The 19581-nt window shown below is 46.1% G+C and overlaps 2 protein-coding genes across 18 annotated transcripts in view; one reads left to right on the top strand and one right to left on the bottom strand.

Annotated features, from left to right (window-relative positions):
- The first annotated feature begins 7 nt into the window (after positions 1-7).
- On the top strand, positions 8-2962 carry gins1 (GINS complex subunit 1 (Psf1 homolog)). The gene is made up of 7 exons (XM_023821451.2): positions 8-317; positions 547-611; positions 731-829; positions 1744-1834; positions 2127-2243; positions 2386-2460; positions 2647-2962. The coding sequence occupies exons 1-7, from the start codon at positions 243-245 to the stop codon at positions 2713-2715; spliced, it is 591 nt and encodes a 196-aa protein (XP_023677219.1). The 5' UTR covers positions 8-242; the 3' UTR covers positions 2716-2962.
- Positions 2963-2984: 22 nt separating this feature from the next.
- Positions 2985-19581, bottom strand: part of ninl (ninein-like) — a 58422-nt gene continuing 41825 nt past the window's right edge. For 11 of the 17 annotated variants that reach the window (XM_072709805.1, XM_072709808.1, XM_072709806.1 and 8 more), the window contains 22 exons: positions 16382-16537; positions 14524-14694; positions 14260-14396; positions 13610-13750; positions 12285-12459; positions 11615-11725; positions 11437-11526; positions 10764-10902; positions 10598-10657; positions 10384-10505; positions 9909-10249; positions 7949-9169; positions 7303-7407; positions 7047-7116; positions 6531-6782; positions 6341-6454; positions 6110-6256; positions 4947-5096; positions 4549-4662; positions 4048-4257; positions 3819-3932; positions 2985-3672 (listed from right to left, as the gene is read on the bottom strand). In XM_072709805.1, coding sequence (XP_072565906.1) covers positions 3481-3672; positions 3819-3932; positions 4048-4257; positions 4549-4662; positions 4947-5096; positions 6110-6256; positions 6341-6454; positions 6531-6782; positions 7047-7116; positions 7303-7407; positions 7949-9169; positions 9909-10249; positions 10384-10505; positions 10598-10657; positions 10764-10902; positions 11437-11526; positions 11615-11725; positions 12285-12459; positions 13610-13750; positions 14260-14396; positions 14524-14694; positions 16382-16537 — 4332 coding nt within the window. In that variant the 3' untranslated portion in view covers positions 2985-3480. Of the gene's footprint in view, positions 3673-3818; positions 3933-4047; positions 4258-4548; positions 4663-4946; positions 5097-6109; positions 6257-6340; positions 6455-6530; positions 6783-7046; positions 7117-7302; positions 7408-7948; positions 9170-9908; positions 10250-10383; positions 10506-10597; positions 10658-10763; positions 10903-11436; positions 11527-11614; positions 11726-12284; positions 12460-13609; positions 13751-14259; positions 14397-14523; positions 14695-15865; positions 16011-16381; positions 16538-19581 lie in introns of those variants that run through there. The other 6 variants (XM_023821443.2, XM_023821442.2, XM_023821444.2 and 3 more) reach the window with 6 other exon arrangements.

The following is a 19581-nucleotide window of genomic DNA, read 5'->3' as shown; positions in this document are numbered from 1 at the left end:
TACCATTGACACACCTACTTTGCAAACGGTTCGGGACGTTGATACGGTTTGTCTTGTAACAGGATCCGTAGTTTCCGTCGACGTTGTGTATTAGAATTCTGCCGCGAAATTGTGTGGTATTTACATTTACACTGTTAGGGAAAGTATTTCTGCTTTCATTCTCCTTGCGAGAATAAATAGTTATTTACCTTTCGAAAGGTAGCCCTTTTCCGCTGAGGTTTTTAAATCGGCGAGTTTCTAATATGTTTTGTGAAAAGGGAGTTGAACTGATCAAGGAGCTTCACCTCCTGGGAGATGGGCAGTTGTCTGCCTTCAATGTGAGTTTATCGTGCTTTTCCGATGCGTCAGGGGTGTATTATTTCACCGATCTCTTCTGCCACGTATTATGATTACAGTCTTAAACTACACAGTTGTATTCAAAACAGTTGTATATACAGAAATATAAATGCACTTTATTGATCCGAAGATTTCATGACTCTCGAACACTAGGTTCAAATTTCACGGAATACATTGACTTTGCTGTGATTCCTCCTACTTCCCACACAGGAAGATGGAATTCGGCAGGTACTTGATGAAATGAAGGCGTTATATGAACAAAATCAGAGTGATGTGTAAGTGTTAATTCGCTTTTATTTTCGCGTATTGTTTTATCGATAATTTCTATGTATCATATTAATATACGTTGCATACTTTGTCACGTTATTGACGTTGCTCTTATTTCTGTCATTAGGAATGAAGCAAAATCAGAAGGCAAAAGTGAATTGATTCCAACTATTAAGTTCCGGCACACCTGTCTGCTAAGAAACCAGCGCTGTGTCGCAGCCTATCTGTAGGTATTTTGCGGTATACCCTTTACGCCAAGGGTCACTACATCTCAATTAATCAAATTTAAGAATAACTTCATACTTGACCACCTCACATTTACCTGAAGAAATTCCAGGGGAAGATATGCTTCTGAATAGGACAGGTACACATTTGCTGGTCTCTTGTTATTAGTTTTCTCAAAAATATTTAAGGGATGGGGCTGCTTTTAGGCCTAGTTCTAGAATTGTGTATTGATGGGCCATTTTAAAATTGCGATATTTAGGAAAAATACTTGAGCTAGGCCTTTCAAAGAATTTAGGGTAAATATCTGTACTGTGATTTTTTGAATATGATTTGTGATGGTGTTTTCTTTATTTTTCCCAAAATAATTTTTTTGAAATATCTCTGTATTTGTGTACTGTGGCCTCTAAGTGTGTATTCTAACACTTGTAAAAAGCAATGCTTTCCAGATAGTAATGCTTAAATTTCACACAGTGCTTCTTATATACTAGTTAAAATGTGAAAGCCCTAATGATATGGTTGATCATCACAAATTTTGGATATAATTATTAACTGACAAAAAATGTCAGTTGGATGAAAATGTTTTTTGTTTTGTTCATATTTAAGCTTTAATCTCCAGAACTAATAGTACCAGATATTTACCTTATAAAATTTAAATGGCCTACCTCAAGTATTTCTCTAGATATTGCAGTTTGTAAATGGGCCCTCAAAACAAAATGCTAGAAAAAGGCCTGAAGACACCCCACCTCCTAAAAAGAAATTGAGAAAACTACTGACAATCGAGACCTTAAATTTTGTATTTTCCCTATTAGGAAGTACATCTTCCCCTGGAATGAACTGATGTGGAATGTATTTTAGTTTTTAATGTGACTGCCTTGTCCTTTTTTGCTATTACATACTCCCAACCTCCATCCCCAGCTATGACAGACTCCTGCGCATCCGAGCACTAAGGTGGGAGTATGGAAGTGTGTTGCCAGCATCTATCCGGTTCCACATGTGTGCAGAGGAGGTGAGAATCAATTCCATTAAGCAGCATTGAAGGTGTTTTTCCTTCCACCCAGTTCTATAGTAATGGGAGTGCAGTATGAAGCAAGAATTCCTACTTCCTGAATAAATGCTGTGCCGATCATTGGTACTACATTCAATGCATATTTAACTGGTGATGTGTTCCACATCCCACATAGTTGGATATATATATATATATATATATATGTATGAGTGTGTGTGTATAATATATACATATATAATGTACATGTATGTGTGTATGTATAAACTGGTGATGTGCTCCACATCCTTCCCAGTTGGAATGGTTCAACCAGTACAAGAAGTCCCTGGCCATGTATATGAGGTCATTAGGGGGAGAGGAAGGCCTTGACATCACTCAGGACATGAAGCCACCCAAGAGTTTGTATATAGAGGTAAGAACTTGTTGTGTATCATTGCTAGTTTCTGTAGCTAGTAGTGTAGGGGGGGGGGTCCCTAGACAACCAGCATCTTTCCTTTTCATTCTTTGTGGGTGCTTAAGCTTCTGGCCCCTGTTATTTTGTTTGTTCCGTACAGGTTCGTTGTTTGAAGGACCATGGAGAGTTTGAAATAGATGATGGCACAATCATTCTTCTGAAGAAAAACAGCCAGGTGAGGAAATGGAAGAGTTGTCCCCTGAAACTGAGATGAAAGGAAAGCACTATCTGTTCTGTTAGTCTCCTAACAAATTGATTATTTTGATTGGTTCAGTGAAATGGATTTGGTAAAGTTATTCATTACCTAATTACCTTGAAGGTCGGTGCTGCAGTATACAAGTTCTGCCTTCTTCCTTCATAGCACTTTCTTCCACGGTGGAAGTGTGAGCAGCTGATTCGTCAAGGAGTACTGGAGCATGTGATCTCTTGAGTCAGTCAGGAGTGCTCTCACCTTACTCTACTGAAATGTCACAGCAAGTGCAGAATAGGCATTTCCCAGCCTGCACTCCATCAGTGTTTAACAGGAAGAATTTGTGGTTTTCTGACATATCTGCAACTGTATAATACCTGCATCTGTGAAAGGAGAACTTATTGGAAAGATGATGCTTGCGCTGACTTTGGGCTGCTTCTTGTATGTAGCACTTTGATATTTTCTAATAAAATGTTTTTACATTCTCCATGCTTGCCAGTTACGTTAAATACTATTCAAACATTTATTTTTCAGTAACAATGCAAGATTAAAATGCTGCAGCTGGACTGTATCAAAACTGTACATTTCATAGGTGCAGAAATTAAATAACACTTAAAAATCGGTTCTCTTTGCCAGAGAGAAGTGTGGAGTAAGGTACAACTGCTGCTGGCTCATAAATACTGGTTGGCCCGTGAAATACTCATAGGGAATCTGCTGTAGTGATGACAGTCAGGGGCACGGCCCTCTGCTCACCCTAAGAAAGCAGGCAGCATACTGAGCTAGGTAATGTGTTATTGCCACATTACTGATTCTAATATGAGGAAAAACCACATTAAGGCTGTCTGCCATCGCAGTATGACATCATACTTTTCTGTGGCTGGAGCCTCTATGCTGTGCAGGTGAACATATGAATCTGCAGAGATGGATGACTGCGGTATCAGTCATCCATCGCTGCACCGTCAGAGCTCTGAGGCTTCAGATTCTGGAGCATTACATTGACGAGGGCTACGTGCTAAAGGCAGCAGGGGCCACCCTCCGCAGCAGCATGTTGAGGGCACCGATCTTCTCCTCCAGTAGGTAGTTCTTCCTCTCTGCGCTCTTCTGCCACTGCTCTGTCACCTGCAGTGCCTTCACCAGCTGTGCGTTCTCTACATACAGTTCCTTCAGCAGCACGTCTGACTTGGTGCTCTTGCATAGCTGGGGTGGGTGAGGGTAACGGTTACCTGGGATTCTCAGTAAGTCTGCAACCCCCCTCCAGCTCACCCCCCCAGTCATTTGTTGATTTAGATATAAATACTCTAGGCTGATGACATGTGTAATACTTGACCTAACCTGGGATTTACCTGCTCCTTGAGCTGGTTCACCTTCTCCTGCAGCACTAAACGGACATTCTTCAGTTTAATCTCTACTTCCTCAATCTTCTCCTCCATCAGTCTCCTCGCCTTCTCATACTGCTCCTGAACATAACAGTAAAAACGTATTCCAATCCTGACCATAACCGGCCATCAACAGATCTGAGCCCATCACAGGCCCCCGGCGCATGGTCAGCCAATGCCCACACTGCGGCCCCACCTGTTGCAGGCTCATCTGCACACTGGCCTGCCGGGCCTGCTGGTTTAGCTGCTCCTCCAGCTGCTGGCCACGCCACTTCTCCCCGGCCAGCTGCGTGTAAAGCTGCCCCAGCTGCTCTTGGGCCTCTTGGCTGATGCGCTCGCTCTGCAGCTGCAGCTCACAGGCATGCTGTGACTGCGCCAGGGCCAGGGCTGTGTCTGCATGCCGGCCCTGCATTGGTGGGGAACACAACAGTGTCACGGTTACTGTACCACAGGTCAACAGACAAGCAAGATAGAGAAGAGTAAAGTTTGTGACCCTAACCCTAATCCAGAGGGTTTGGACAAAATGATTCAACTTCAAACAGGAGTGGTGATTTTCTATGGTAACTTCAGGCTGAGTGCCTGTATGTTGGTTGCATAAATTATGTAAGTTAGCTTTAATTTATGGTTCATTCATAAATATTTTAGCCCTTTTCACAATATCTTAAAAAAACACATTTACTGCTATTTTAACTCTAACCTGGTCCTCAAGCTGCAGGAGCTGCTTCTCCAGCTGGGCCAGCTTGGCCTTCAGTGTCAGACTCTCCTGGGTCACCCTCTGCACCTCAGCCTCCTGCAGTTGTAGCTGGCTCACCTGGGAGACGCACGGGGCCAAGGCATAAAACAGCCGTAATGCTTAAGTCCTTCACCTGAGTCATTGGTTTGCTGGTCACTGGGGAGCTGAATCGTTACTTAGTCACCATTTGCTGTGGATATCCTGGTGGTCAGATGTTACGACGCTGCTCAGACAGTGAGGGGTTAATAGCATGTGTTCAAACTCGGCTCTGTTCCTTCAGAGCCAATGAGCGTTGCTAGTCTGCAATGTGTCTATCGGTGAACATGAGAGCAGCTCCTCGCACTAGTGGTGGGCTGCAGTACCTTTTGGAGCATCTCCTGGTTCTGGGACTGGAGGCTCTGGCACTCCCTTGTCAGGGCCTGGGCCTCCTGCGCCTCCTCCTGCCGCCGAGTGCAGCTCAGCTGCTCCTTCTCACTGCGTAGCTTCTCCACAGTGGCCTCCAGCTCCTGCACCTGAAGCACAGATCGCATCAACATTAAAACATCCAGCAGTTCTGGGCACTAGTTGGTTACCTTGTTCTTACAGTACTTTTCCACTGGCACCAAGAGCCGAGCAATACCCAGGTTGTACTGCGAACTACTGGATTTCCCATTGCAAAGAATGCAAGCCGTAACATAAGATAGGGATTCTCACAGACTTGCTAGCGGGCATTAGCACGTAGTAAATCATGAGGTACACCGTGTGAACAGAGAAGCATCTGTTGGGTTTTATGTCACTGTCACTCCAGATCTGGTAACGCCTTTACCAAGCCAGCTCTTTTGCAATGGAAAACCGAAGCAAGGTCATGTCACGGCACTCCATCTCCTTTGTTCGCAAAATAATACTAACAACATAAACCTAAGCACATCAAGGTTATCTTGTTGGAAACCAAATGATTTTTAGTAAGTGTGTCCAGACTTTTGACTAGAACTGTACATTAATCCTAGAAAGACCATCACTACACACAACAAATCCAATGCCAGCTATTAACATCTTGCAACTAAGAGAGGCTGGAGGGAGGCAAATGCTTAAGACACTAACACAGAAGGGAAGACTGAACAAAAATGGAGAGGAAAAGCTGAGTGGCAGATTCGTAATTCTGTGACACGCAGCCCCATTATCTCTCATAAGCAGCCAGCTAGCCGGGCAAATAGGCAATTCAGCACAAAAAGTCTCCCTATTCAGAGCAGAAGTATCAGACTGACAACTAATGGATCAGTCACCAGATAATCCTAAAAGCAGCAGTTCCACGATAACAGGAAAAATGTCTGAGGTCCTAAGTAAAACCTTCCGTGCCCCGAGTGATATGCAGGAGCTCGATTCAATACTCAGAGTTTTTACTGCATGTTGGGCTGGGCATGGTAATTAGCGTTTCCCTCAGTGATTAATCTGACTGGTAGGATGTATCTGATCACAGCAAACACCAGTGGCCTCTTGCCTCCAGCTTGTACTGTAACAATGAAACCTCACAAACGGCAGCGCTGACCTTGTCCCGGGCTTCCTGCAGCATCTTCTGGTGGGACGCCAACTCTTGAGCCCGGAGAGCTCTGTCCAGGCTAACAGCCTGGAGCTCAGAGCGCAGCTGCTCCGCCTCGGTGCTGAGGGACCACAGTGACTCCTGGAGCTGCTCAGCCTGTCAGGACCCACACACACTGCACAGGTCAGTCACAGAGCAAGAACAGTGTGCTTAACACAGCTCCCCCCCCCAGTGCCTCACCTTCATGGTGTGCTCCTCCAGCTCCTTCTGCTGCCTCCGCGTTTCCTGCTCCAGGTACTGATGCTTCAGCGTCAGCCCAGCCAGCTCTGACTCCATGGCCGGCAGATTCTGGAGCTGCAGTTCACCAAGGCAACAGATGTAGGTAACGAGAACCTTCCCAAGGCAGGACCCCCCCTCCAGTACACGGCACCTTGTCCCTGGCTGCTTGCAGCTCCTCCTCCAGCCCGTGTAGCTCCCGCTCCCGCTGGTTGGATATCTGCTGCAGCTGCTGCGCTGTGGCCGCCGTCTCGTCACGCTCCCGCGACAACCGCTCTGTGAACTCTGCCTGTATGCGTGCAGCATCCTGCTCAGACTGTAGCTGTGCGCTCAGCTTCACATTCTCTTCGCTCAGCTGCAGGTTCCGGCTACTCAGCTGCAGGGATTCCTCACGATGCCCGGAGTTCTGAAGACAGAAGGGCCATTTGGGAACCCAGAATGCCCAAGCCAGTCGCTGAACCACCAAGAATTCCCATTACAAACCACTGCACATCAAGATAACGTTTGCCATTTATGACCAGAACAGGTCACATGACCATGGAGGATGGCAGAGTGGTTGTAGGCTCAAACCACGCCTTGCATGTGGGCAGCTGGGATGTATGCATGCATGTATGAATGGATGGATTGGCTGTATAATGGAGGAACACATAAGTCAGCGATTTTGACTTGCCTCCTTATACAGCCTCTCCACTTCCTCCCGGTTCTGCTCGTGTTCCTTTTCCATCGCTTCCAGTTTCTTCCTAGACAATCAACATGAAAGCAAAAGCTGTTGTGGCTTTACTCCTAAATATGGATCCCATGCAACCAAGGATGGACTAACTGAAGAACATGCAGTGGGGTTCCTGGTAGTATTCAGACAGGGCAGTGACACCCAGTTTCCCCAAACAGCACGGGATCCGCCAGACAGAGCGCTCCGTCTGCTTTACCTCTTCCTGTCAACTTCTTCTTGCAGCCTCTGCATGTCCTGCTGCAACATGCAGTGCCGGCTCTTCAGCACTGCGTTTTCTGCAGCGACCTCATCAAGCTGCACTCTGGTGGGAAAGGGGCCACGTTACTCTCAACAGATACTTATCAACTGATCAACCATGCACCACCGCAAGTGCACATCATACAGGAGAGAAAAATATTTATTTTTAGCATTGATTTAACAAGGCATTTCCAGATTAACCTGAGCAGGTTTTGCCATCATGTACCAATGCAGATTAGTTGTATACAAGAAAAAAAAAAGACAAATCATGGCTTAGTGTGGTTATCAATACAAAAGAAACCCATGCATATCAGTCAACAGGTTATATTAGCAAGATGCTAAAGTATTAATGCATTACACACTCCTGTGTTTGACGCAGCCTGTCTGCGTGCTTGCTACCACAGTGAAGGTTAGCGACTCTTGGGGATAAAAACCTTGTTACGTCACTGACAGTTAGTAGCATAATAGTCACTTGGAGAGGAAAAAAAAGGAAGAAGGCACAGCGCTGCAAGGCCTCCACTGCAGGCAGCTTCTTCCTTTGAGGCAGATGCATGTTAGTCATTTGTTTTTTTGTTTTCTGAGCTACCGGTCTGCAGATCACAAACCTGTTAGGACCAGTCTGCTCCATCACCACCTCCACAGCCATGACCAGCCGTTCCATGTCCAGCAGCTGCTCCCTCATCTTGATCTTCTCCCTCTCAAACTGTTCCTCCGCCCTCCGTGCCTGAGCCTGGGCCTCCAGTAGGGCATGCTGCAAATGGCAAGGAGAGCCCTCCAGCCTCTCCCTAAGGCCACACAGCTCCTCTTCTTTGCCCTTGAGCTGGAGAGTCAATAGCTCAAGCTTGCTCTTCAGCTCCTCAGAGAGTTCTTCCTTAAGCCTGAGTTGAACCTCCATGTTTCTGAGCTCATTCTCCAGCTGAACTTTCTCACTGACTTCATGGTCCAGTTGATACTGGAGGTTCAGGACCATATCTCCTTGCTGCTTCAGCCTGAAGCGTAGGTCCTGTGTGTCTTTCCAGACCTTTGATAACTCAACTCTCATTTCCTCTGTATGGGGAGAATGCTGGTCCAACAGCCTGCTGACCTTCTCACATTCCTGCTTGCCGGCATCTTGGACACTGGGTGTTGTCAGCTTTGTACACAACAAATCCTCCTTTTGGCAGCTGACACATGGTTCAAGCTGTTCTAGCTTGATAGACTCGTTCTTCGGCTCTTCCAGAAGCTTGGCCTTGTCCTCACCTGCCTTCTGCAGTCGAGCCTTTCTCAGCTCTCCCCATGCTACCTCCAGTTGTCCCCTGACCATCTTCAGCTCTTCCTCCTTTGCTTTCAGCTGCTCTTGCCACTGGGCAGAGAGGGCAGTCACCTGGGCACAGCTGGCCCAGAGCACCTCCTTCTCCTTCTGCAGAATCTCACACTTCTCCTGGTTGCTCCTCAGCTCCTGTGTCAATTGCTCCACCTTGCAGAGGAAGGCACTCTCCCTGTCATTCCTCACCTTCAGTTCCTCCTCTGTGGCACACAGGCCTGCAGTCAAACCTTGAGCCAAGTCTTCCAAGGAGAGAAGCGAGGAGACACAGCCATCCAGCCGGGCACGTCTCTCCTCCAGCTCAGCCTCCAAGCTATGAAGCTGCTCCTTCAGTGCCTCGACCTCCTGCTCATGTGCCTCCTGCAGCTGTATCCTTTCCAGGGCAGCGCTGCCACACAGGAGGGCCTGCTCCTCCACGGCCCGCTCGTTTCCGCGCAGGAGCTTCCGCCGCGCCTCCAGCAGCTCCCTCTCCCGAGCCTTCCAAGCCTCCTGCTCTGCGGCATGCTTCACCCTCTCCTCCTCCCTACAGGCACACACCCACTTATACCTTGATCACCACTTTGGCTTGGTGACCCCCCACAAGCTGCTGTGACCTCCTAAACCGGGCAGCTTTCTGCATTATGCAACAGGCAGCCACCTACGCTTGCACCCACTGCCTTAACTGATACCCAGAGCAAAATGCACTCAAGAAAGCTGGAGAAAAGGCAGCAGGATGGTCACTGACCGATTATATTCAGAGGTCAAGTTGTACGGATATTTCAAAGAGGATGGGTGAGGGTCAAATCTTTGAGGTGGGGGAGTGGTTATAATCTTATAGTCCAGATTAAGATGGGTTTCGTACTGGAGTCTGCCAGGTCAGTACCACAGACCGTTTGTAGATTTACTTTTATCCATCCATTCCATCCATCCATGTTCTATACCCACTTGTCCTACACAGGCTCGTGGGGGTCTGGAGCCTATCCTGGAAGCTATGGGCACAAGGCAGGGAATAACCCAGGATATGGGTTATTAACACACTCCAGGGCACAATGGAGGAATAGATGGATGAATTTACTTTATGTACTTTTATAAGTGAAATTACACAGAACAATTTTGGGGTGGTGGTGGTATATTCTTCAAGTGGATGGTTTCCGTCATTTTTCCCCACAGGGGTACATCCCATGACAGCTGGAGCCCTGCTAACATTCAGAACGTCAGCATGCAGACAAACCATACGACACACTTTAGCGCTGTCACATTATTTGCTCTCCTAATTGACCCACCTGACCAATCGCAGCTCCTGGTCCGTCTTCAGCTGGAGCTCCACCTGCAGCTGCTCTTTCTCAGAGATGAATTTCTGCACCAGATTGGAGATCTCGCGGGAGTAGCTCTGCTCCAGCTCCGCCCTCTCGTGCTGGGCCCGCTGCTCCAGCTCAGAAGCGGCCACCTGCAGCTGTGGACGCAACTCCGCCACGGTCTCCTGCAGCCGTGCCTCCCGGTCCTCTGCCTGTGCCCTCTGCTCCTCCAGCTCACTGATCTCTACCTTGAAGCTCTGCGAGATGTCCTTGCGCTCCACCTCCATGTTGAAACGCATTAGTTCCAGACTGCGCTCATAGTAGTTCACCTGGAGACGGTCATGTTAAAACACTGCTCTGATGAAGCTCTTTTCCCTGTGACTGCAAGGTGCCCTCTGGAACCACCATTACTGTTCCAAGGTCACACCCTGCAAGGCAAAACTACATCCTGTGTTGTTGGTACCTTGGTCTCCAGCTCAATCTTCAGATCCTGCACCTCCTGCCTGTGTCTATCCTTCAGCTGCTCCACAGCAAGCTCTGTCTCAATGCTCATGTTGGCCAGGGCACTCTCTGGGGTCCCCCGGACTGGTGGGGGTCACGTTAAGGAGTCACGTGTACCACCATTTATTTTCATGTTCAACTGCAGAAAGGTTAACATACTTTGAAAGTTAAATTACCGTTCTTATCCATCTTTTTTCGGGTAAGGGGAGATGAGCTTGTCTTCACTTCTGGGTCATCTATCAAGCAAAACAAGAAGATAAGGGATCAGGTGAAGAACCAGACAAGAGTACCTGTTGAGAGTAGAGCTGTACAACCATGACCATCACCGTGAGCAGAACGTACCAGAATCAGACTCCGTGATCAGAGAGCGACGGCCAGACCAGGTGTGTGCGGATGTGCCGTCCCGGCACTTCCTGCCCGATCCCTGATTCCTCAGCATCTCCAATTCAGAGCTCAGTTCATCATTTTTGTCCCGCAGTTCCTGTGGGACATGGGCATAGGCAGGAGCCCTCAGACATCCCCCAGGTCTCACACACCCTAAAAATATATTCACCACACACTTACTACCACTGGCATCTGTAAAACACAGTTTCACTACAATAACTTTGTACATGTGACAACTCAAAGTTGCATGCTTAACCAGACCATATATAATGCTTAATAATCTTAATATCAAGAGCAGATCAATGTAGTGTGGATGCTCTATCCAGTGCCTGCAGGGTCCTTGACACCACATGAAAACCACAGAAGCTCAGACAAGAAGTTGCTGAACCTCAAAAACTCTCACCTTCACGTTCTATAATCCCCAAGAATCATGAAGAGAGAGAGAGAAAGAGAGAGACTTGACTGATGGCAGCAGCATAACCTCAGCATAGCCTAACCTATCCAGGGAGATGCTTAAACTGCCACCAATGTCTCTGAATTCCGCAGAGCCACAAACTATGGCAACAAAGCTAATGCTAATGCAGAGTAGATGCTAACAAGGCACGCCCACCAGATGACATCACTCACTCACCCGGCACTGCTGTTCATACTCTCTGATGATGTCAGCGAAGCGCTCCTCCTGGCCCAGCAGGCTTGTCTGGCTGCCATCCAAGCTGCCAAACTGCAAGGTAACAGATCAGAACAGTCACGGCTTAGTCACTGCACTGATACTACCAAAGGACACGGCAGGTCACATGATGGACTCTCACCTTGTCCCTGAGCAGGTGATCCAGGTCCTTCTGCAGCCTCGAGATGGTTGCCTCGGAGTCGAGGAGCCTCCACTTCAGATGAACGATCTCCTTCTCTAACTGACCGTTTTCCTAGGTCACCAGAGACACTTGATAGGTTAAGACTAATGCTAGCTGGATGTACATGTACGCGCACATTCGGCTTCCTGACAATGCAAGACACATGCTACTGACTGTTTAAAAACACTTCACCTGCACTCTTATGGTCACCCATGGGCACTCTGTCAATAGCATATGTTATTTGCTAGCTGTTTAATGTCTGTTTATTCAATGTCAGTTACTATAATGTTGCACTGCTCTGTTAATTGTCTAGTCTCTGAAGACGCATTCAAGTAACAATTTCATTGTACTCTGTACAGTGTACACAAGACAAAACTTTTGAATCCCTTGAATCCTGTGGTTCAGAACTGAGGCTTTCTTACAAACAGCGAGAGCTGAGTCGCACATGAGCTCCAGCTTAGTTGCTTGAGGGATCTCCAAGCCAACGTCCAACAAGCTAACATTTTAGCAGGGTGCCTCCACAAAAAAAAGCTTAACCCATCAGTCTTAATTATACACACACACACACACACACACACACACAGTATATAAGCCTTGATGAGCCGCCAGGAAACAGGAGTATGGCACTCACCTGAGAGGCAGCAGCCACCTCCTCCTGCAAACCGGCTTCCTGCACCCGCAGATCATCCACCTCCTTCTGGAGCTGTGCTCGCTCCCGATCGACCTGCTGCAGCAGCACCTCACTCTCCTTTTCAGTCTGGCTGCGTAGGGCCGTCAGCCTATCACGGTACTCCTGTTCCATACTCCTACCAATTAGAAAGTGTCACCTGCTGGGACATCTGAGAGAGGTCCTTTTGCAGTAGGAAACCACCAATACAATGAAGGCTGACTACTCAACATTAAAATGGCCACAGAATTCAAAGTACAAGGTGCCTTTTGGTGAAGTTCTACCTGGCCAAAAGTATGTGGACACCTTGCAATAACACCTTCATGTACTTGTTGAACATCCCATTCCAAAGCCATGGGCACTGATATGGAGATGGCCCCCCTATGCTGCTATAGCAGCCTCCACACGTCTAAGAAGGCTTTCCACTAGATTTTGGAGTGTGGCTGTGGGAATTTGAGTCCTTTCAACCACCAAAGTATTAATGAGGTTGGGTACTAATGTCACATGAGAAGGCCTGGCTCAGCATTCCAGGTCATCCCAAAGGTGTTCAGTGGTAACGAGGTTCGAGCTATGTAAAGGTTGGTCAAGTTCTTCTCCACCAACCCTACCAAACCATAGATTTATGAAGCTCGCTTTGTGCACAGGGGCAGAGTCATGCTAGAACAGGAAAAAGGCCTTCCCCAAACTGTTGCCACAAAGGTGGAAACACACAATTGTCTAAAATGTCTTTGCACTTGTCATGCACCATACCCAAATTCTTCTGTCAGGCTGCCAGATAGTGAAGCCTGATTCAGCCCTTTTGTGGAGGGGATTCCCACCCTACAGTCCAATGGCGATGTGCTTTACCCTAGCTGAGCTTTTTGGTGGTACACACTGCAATATTAGGCTTGTATGCAGCTGCTCGGCTATGGAAGCTCAGTCCATAAAGCCTTAGATGGACAGTTCTCAAGCTGACGGTGCTTCCTGCCGCAGTGTGAAACTCAGTGGCTGGTGTCTTGACTGAGGAAAGGCTATTTTTACCTCACACATGCTTCCGCATTCTATGGTCCTGCGCCATCAGCTTGAGTGGCCTACCTCTTTGTTGCAATGGTGGCTTCCTGTGATGGTGCCACATTCAAAATCACTGTACTCTTTAGAATGATCCAGCCTACTGCCAGTGTCTGTCTATGGAGACTTTATGCCTGTCATAGCAATGGATGCAGCCCAATAATTGGAACGGGTACCCAAATATTCTTGGCCAGATAGTATATTTTTCCTTTGCTGATCCAACACAGAAGGATAAGCCCTACTTGATCTTTGACTCATTGAGGGTCTCCATGGTGGCGTGGTGCTCATCCACTTCCCGGACCAGCTGCAGGTTACGTCGCTCTGCCCTTTCCAGGTCCACCTTGGCCTTGTCCCGCTCCTTACAGGCCTGTTCAGCCTGGATCCTGGGGTTAAGGTGGATCATATCAGATTAACACTGTTCATGTCACGCACAAGGGTGCTGAGAGATTGCACAACATCCATCTATATTTCTGTAGAGGCTGAACCTCTACATAGCAATTACATTTAATATTATCAGAGAATATATTGAGCATAGTATCAATTAAGAAAAGACAAAACTGGCTCTTCAAGAGTATCTGAGCAGCTAAAACAAGCCAACATCCAAGCCTGGTCACCAGTAGCTGAGCAGCTCTAGATGGAGACCTGTGACTGACTAAGGCACTGCATTCCAGTGATTCCAGTCCTACAGGGTGGTGGCTAAGCTCTTTATAAGTGGTTGATGTACAAATCAAAGTAGTGAGGGGGGCTTATTGTGCAAATAGTGACTAATTTAATGGATGAAGCCTGTAAAACGAGAACCAACACACCCACGGCCTTCAAAGACAAGTACGTCAAGGCATTCACAACTTCCAGCCAAACCAGCAGGGGCTTGGTGACAGAGCAGTGAACATACTGGAGGAACTGGATCTCACTCTTGTAGGACACTAGGGCCGCCTGGTGGATGATGTTTTCGCTGACCAGCAGCTCGTTGTCCAGTGCCATGGTGAGTTCCGCCAGGTTCAATGCCTCATCCAGAGAGAAGTCCAAGGTCTGAGAGGACAGAGGACGACAAACAGGTGCGGGAAGGTCTAGTCAATTGAAATGTTCACAGGATACTAAACAAAAACAAAAACAGAGCAAACCACCAGAATGAAGTCCATTGTTTTTTCGAATGCACCTGCAGGATCTCCCTGCCATGTCTGACACCCTCTTCACTCCACACAGTGATGACACACTCAGGACTGGCACAGCCCGATCCGTTGTCCAGCCGGGTCAGCAGCCTGAGACTCACTCCACCCGTCAGGAGCGGGGCTGAGGTGGACTGCACAGAGGCATCCTCCAGGACCTGCTAGGGAAAACCAAACCGATGGGACACAGTCACCTGACCCAGGGCCAAAACCAACATAAAACCATGTATAATGATAATTATGTTAATTATGCCAGCTGCTGAATTAGCTGCCCAATGCTATGTCACAATGTGACATATGGGGTTGAATGCAGGAGGACTCGTTTCATTGTTCTGCACTGTGTGGTGTCAACAATTACAATTAATCATTTAAACACTTTCAAAAAAGTCACTCTTACACCCCACAGGGAGAACACTCCACACCTCCATGCTCCCCTGGGACCACCACCCTCCAGAGGAAACAAACACATTCAAATTCAGGTCAAAAATAGCTTTAAAATTAAAACGCTGTTGAACCACACCAACAATTTCTTTTGTTGTCATAGATCACAATCTGACTCATAATCCAAGTTTCAGCTGCAGAGTAGAGAGTGAGTGGATTTGCGTGGGATTACATTTGAGTCTCAGACCTTATGAAACAACACAGAGGCACCATGTGGGGACTGGTGCGTTTCCTTCAGAGTCATCTGAACGCTTCTTTTCCCACAGTAATAGGAAGGCAGACTGAAGTGGGCAGCAGCCACAGCCACTGTTGAGCAGGACTGATGTGTTACACGGACTGATGATCGCCAGCACTGCAGAGCCGACAGTCACTGCAGGTTCTTCAGTTAGAACAATGTTGAAACCAGCCATTCATAGATCATACACTCTTTTAGATTACAGATCTGTTCTTGACCAAGTCCACTCTGTGTTCAAAAACAGGGTAATTATTCATTATTCGTAAGTGTGTTGGGTGTTCAGAAGTTTATGCTTTTTAATTACAAGCACACTACTTAGCATGTTAATCAACTCACAAATGAAACTGCAAACTGATTCTCGGTGAAAAGTGGAACAGACGTCAGACGATCTGACAAGCCTAACACATTAATCCGTATAATAACCTTGACCACTCGTGATTGACAGCATTGCTGACCAGTGATATACCAAGTCAACAAAAAGTCACGAAGACTACATATTTAGCATAGGAGAAAACAACCAAGTGCTGCTACAGTACAGGACCGTGATCAGTATAACATAATTGCAAACAAGCCCCACCTCCTACGGGTTCCTGCTGCCCAGTTTAACAGCCCCAGTATCTGAGGCATAAACAGCACTACAGATCACGCTGCTTTACCTGGGAAGAGCAAACAATTTCACTCAAGGACGAATGACGGCCATCCCTCCTAGCCCAAGGCAGCAAGCCACAGCCAGAGAAGCTCGACATGTAGGACATCACTGTGAACATGGCCCCACTGCACATGTTGCTGTTCTACTCTATGCGGAGGGTAAAACCAACCCCGCCCACAGCTGCCAATTAACTAATTGGCCCTTGACTGGAGCAAATGAAATTGATGGGAGAGTAAGCCAATTGGTCACTTACCCAACTTACTAAGTGCTTGAAAATACATGCCAGGTTCTTAGTTATTTCATTCCTTCCTTTTGCAAACTTGGTACTATATTTAAGTTAAATCACTTACAAAATCAAACTAATTTTTAAAATTATTATTATTATATGGAAAAAAACATTCAAGAAAAGGAAATCTCTCTTGTATTTAAGGTGAAATAAACTCGTGGTAAGCGAAACACAACAGTAAAATAGAGTCTCTTCAGCATCACGTAAGGTTAGCCATATTGATGGAGAATAGCTGACCTTTGCTGCTACATGCTGGGCTTGGGGGCGAATAGGGGTAGAGCATGTGCTAGGTTTGAGGAGCATCCCGTGTTTGAAGAAGCCCCTCTGAAACTCCTTGAGGCTGACCCTGCCGTCCTGGTCCTTGTCCAGCTTCCTGAAGAGAGCCTCCATGTCCTAACAAGAGACAATGTGATATAGCTCTGGGAACTCAGACACGGACAATCTAAGTTTCCAAGCCGACCCTTCTGCAGTGGAAAACCAAAGCAAGCTGGAACCGTGCTGGGACTAGTCTCCTCCTCCATTTCGTTTTCTGTGCCCGGTTCGGTGCCTTGTTTCTATTGATCGCGAGACAAAGCGTCTCAGCGTGCAGCGGTCAAAGTTCAACAAAGGCATGGAGCGCAGAGTAGTGTATGCCGCGTTCGGTCTGAAACCGGCTTTAGCCTATTAAGGACCATATAAGCCTGATTAAGGTAGGGTTGGAACGAAAACATTCTGGCAGGTGGGTCGCCAGGAACAGGATTGAGAACCACTGCTCCAAAGTAATAGTATGATGCCTTTGACATCCTCAGAAGTTCATGTACTGTGGGGTCTGTACCACAAAGCGAGACGTATTGATGAACCAGCTAACTTGTCGTATTTAAGTTACCCCAATTTAAATGGACCTTATCTTCATTCATTACATGTGGCCCAGACTACCTCCAAATCCAACAAGGTCTCTTGCTGACCCAAAAATTCAGCTTTGTCATTCAGGCCCCAGGACAGACACACCCCTTAATCACACTTCATAATATGGATTAGACTGTTTCAGGTAAAGGCTCCACAGCTATTGCTGAAAAGGCTCCTTTATAATTGGCTACATAATTAGGGGAAAATTTGCTGATACTGTTGATGTAGTTAGTGCTGGTTTGACATAGAGTGCATAAATTAATCTAAGTGTTAATATACCCTTTCCTTGTGTTTAGACAATGTTTCATCAATTTTAAATGATGTTTATAGTTATAAAAGGTATTGTGTTGTGTTTAGTACACCGATAATGGAGACTATCACAGCTGACTTGCATAGTAAGCAGATAGTTCGTGTTTGGTGATAGTCTAGTCAATTAGTCTCATGTCTAATGCTACTGCTTTGTATATTACTAGTTTTAATTGTCTGCAGAGAATAAAGTTTTTTTAATTAGTTTGCACTTTTGAAATGTAGATAGACACATCATACCCATTGGGGTAGCTCAGTGGGCTAAGCCTCTGTGTCTGTGATCAGAAGGTTACCAGTTCAAGCCCAGCCTCAACACATCTGTGGGTCCTTGAGCAAGGCTCTTAACCCCCAGCCCCCTTGGCACTGCTTTGGGCAGCTACCCTTTGCAACCCACTTGCTCTCACTGACAGAGCAGGTTTGGGGAGGTGTAAAGAGAATTTCCCCACAGGGATCAATAAAGTAGCCACTGCTGTTCTTATTTTTCTCATTGAGCACCATCTAGTGGATAATTTCAGAAAAGTCAGCATTTTTTAGATTGCTTTTTAAGAATACAGTGCCCTCCACAATTATTGGCACCCCTGGTAAAAATTTGTAAAAAAGGGTTAGAAAATAATCCACCTTTTGGCGAAGCAGCTTCATCTCACACTGAAAAAATGAGAAAAATTCAACCTTTTATTGAAATGAAGAAGAAAAAGAAAAACAAATCCTTCCTCAAGAAATAATTATTTTTAACAAAAACACGTGCCACAATTATTGGCACCCCTGCTTTAAATACTTTGTACAGCCACCCTTCGCCAGTATAACAGCACTGAGTCTTCTCCTATAACATTTTATAAGGTTGGAGAATACAGAGCAGGGCATCTGAGACCATTCCTCTGTACAGAATCTCTCCAGATCACCCAGGGTCCGAGGCCCTCTCTTGTGCAATCTCCTCTTCAGCTCAGCCCAAAGGTTTTCAGTGGGGTTCAGGTCAGGGGACTGAGATGGCCATGGAAGAAGCTTGATTCTGCGGTCAGCTAACCATTTTTATGTTTATTTAGACATGTGCTTAGGATCACTGTCCTGCTGGAAGATCCAATGAAGGCCCAGTTTTAGTTTCCTGGGGGAGGCAGCCAAATTCTGATATAAAATGTCCTGGTATTTCATGGAGTCCATAGTGCCATGTAACCTAACGAGGTTTCCAGGGCCTTTGGAGGAAAAACAGCCCCACAACATCACAGAACCTCCACCATATTTCACAGTTGGAATGAGGTTCAATTCATCATATCCATCCTTCTGTTTACGCCAAACCCACCTTGAATGTTTATTGCCAAAAAGCAAAATTTTTGTTTCATCAGACCATTGAATTTGATTCCAGTCAAAGTTGTAGTAATGTTTTGCAAACTCCTGGCACTTACATTTTAAGTAACTGACAGAAAAGGCTTCTTTCTGTCATACCTTTCAAATAATGTGTTAGCATGAAGGGGGCGTCTGATGGTTTTTTCAGAGACATAGTAACCCCAAGATTTTGCTTGGTCTTGTAATTCATCAACAGTCATCCTTGGGGATTCTTTGTCTCTCTTATGATCCTCCTCACTGTATGTGGTGGCTAAATAAAATTGGGTCCTCTTCCAGGCAGGGTTCTAACAGGTCCAGTTGATGTCCACTTTTTAATTATTGCCCTAACAGTAGAAATGGGCATTTTAAGGCGAGTAGCTATTTTTTAATACCCATTCCCTGACTTATGAAGGTCAGCACACTTCATTTGGTCTATGTGTTCTCTTATCTTTCCCATGTTGATGGATGACTAAAGGAATTTGGTCTCTGTGTCTCCTCATGTTTGTACCGCAGTTAATCAGGAAGTCATGGATTACAGCTTGAAGGTTCCTATTCACTCCAATCAACTTAAAGATGTATAATTCACATGGGAAACATGCTTCAGTTACATTGTGTTCACTATAATTTATAGGGGTGCCAATAATCGTGGCACATGTGTTTTTGTTAAAAATTATTATTTCTTGATGAAGGATTTGTTTTTCTTTGAATAAATTAATTTCAATTAAACGTTGGATTTTTCCTCATTTTTTCAATGTGAGATGAAGCTGCTTCGCCAAAAGGTGGATTTTTTTCTAACCCATTTTTTACAAATTTTTACAAGGGGTGCCAATAATTGTGGAGGGCACCGTATTTCACCTGTCTCTTTCATACAGGCTACACCCCTGTTTTCAAATAGTGTCTTGGATATTGACCTGTTTCATCATCCTTGA

The sequence above is a fragment of the Paramormyrops kingsleyae genome, chromosome 3, assembly GCF_048594095.1.
Source record: "Paramormyrops kingsleyae isolate MSU_618 chromosome 3, PKINGS_0.4, whole genome shotgun sequence".
Taxonomy (NCBI): Eukaryota; Metazoa; Chordata; class Actinopteri; order Osteoglossiformes; family Mormyridae; genus Paramormyrops; species Paramormyrops kingsleyae.
The sequence above is the reverse complement of the archived record's forward strand: the minus strand, read 5'-3'. Positions and strand labels throughout refer to the sequence as shown.

What these genes read in the sequence shown, in the direction of transcription:
- gins1 (XM_023821451.2), top strand. Translation starts at nt 243, where the DNA reads ATGTTTTGTGAAAAGGGAGTTGAACTGATCAAGGAGCTTCACCTCCTG. An exon ending in GGCAGTTGTCTGCCTTCAAT is followed by an intron (nt 318 to 546) that starts GTGAGTTTATCG and finishes CTTCCCACACAG; the next exon opens with GAAGATGGAATTCGGCAGGT. An exon ending in GAACAAAATCAGAGTGATGT is followed by an intron (nt 612 to 730) that starts GTAAGTGTTAAT and finishes TTCTGTCATTAG; the next exon opens with GAATGAAGCAAAATCAGAAG.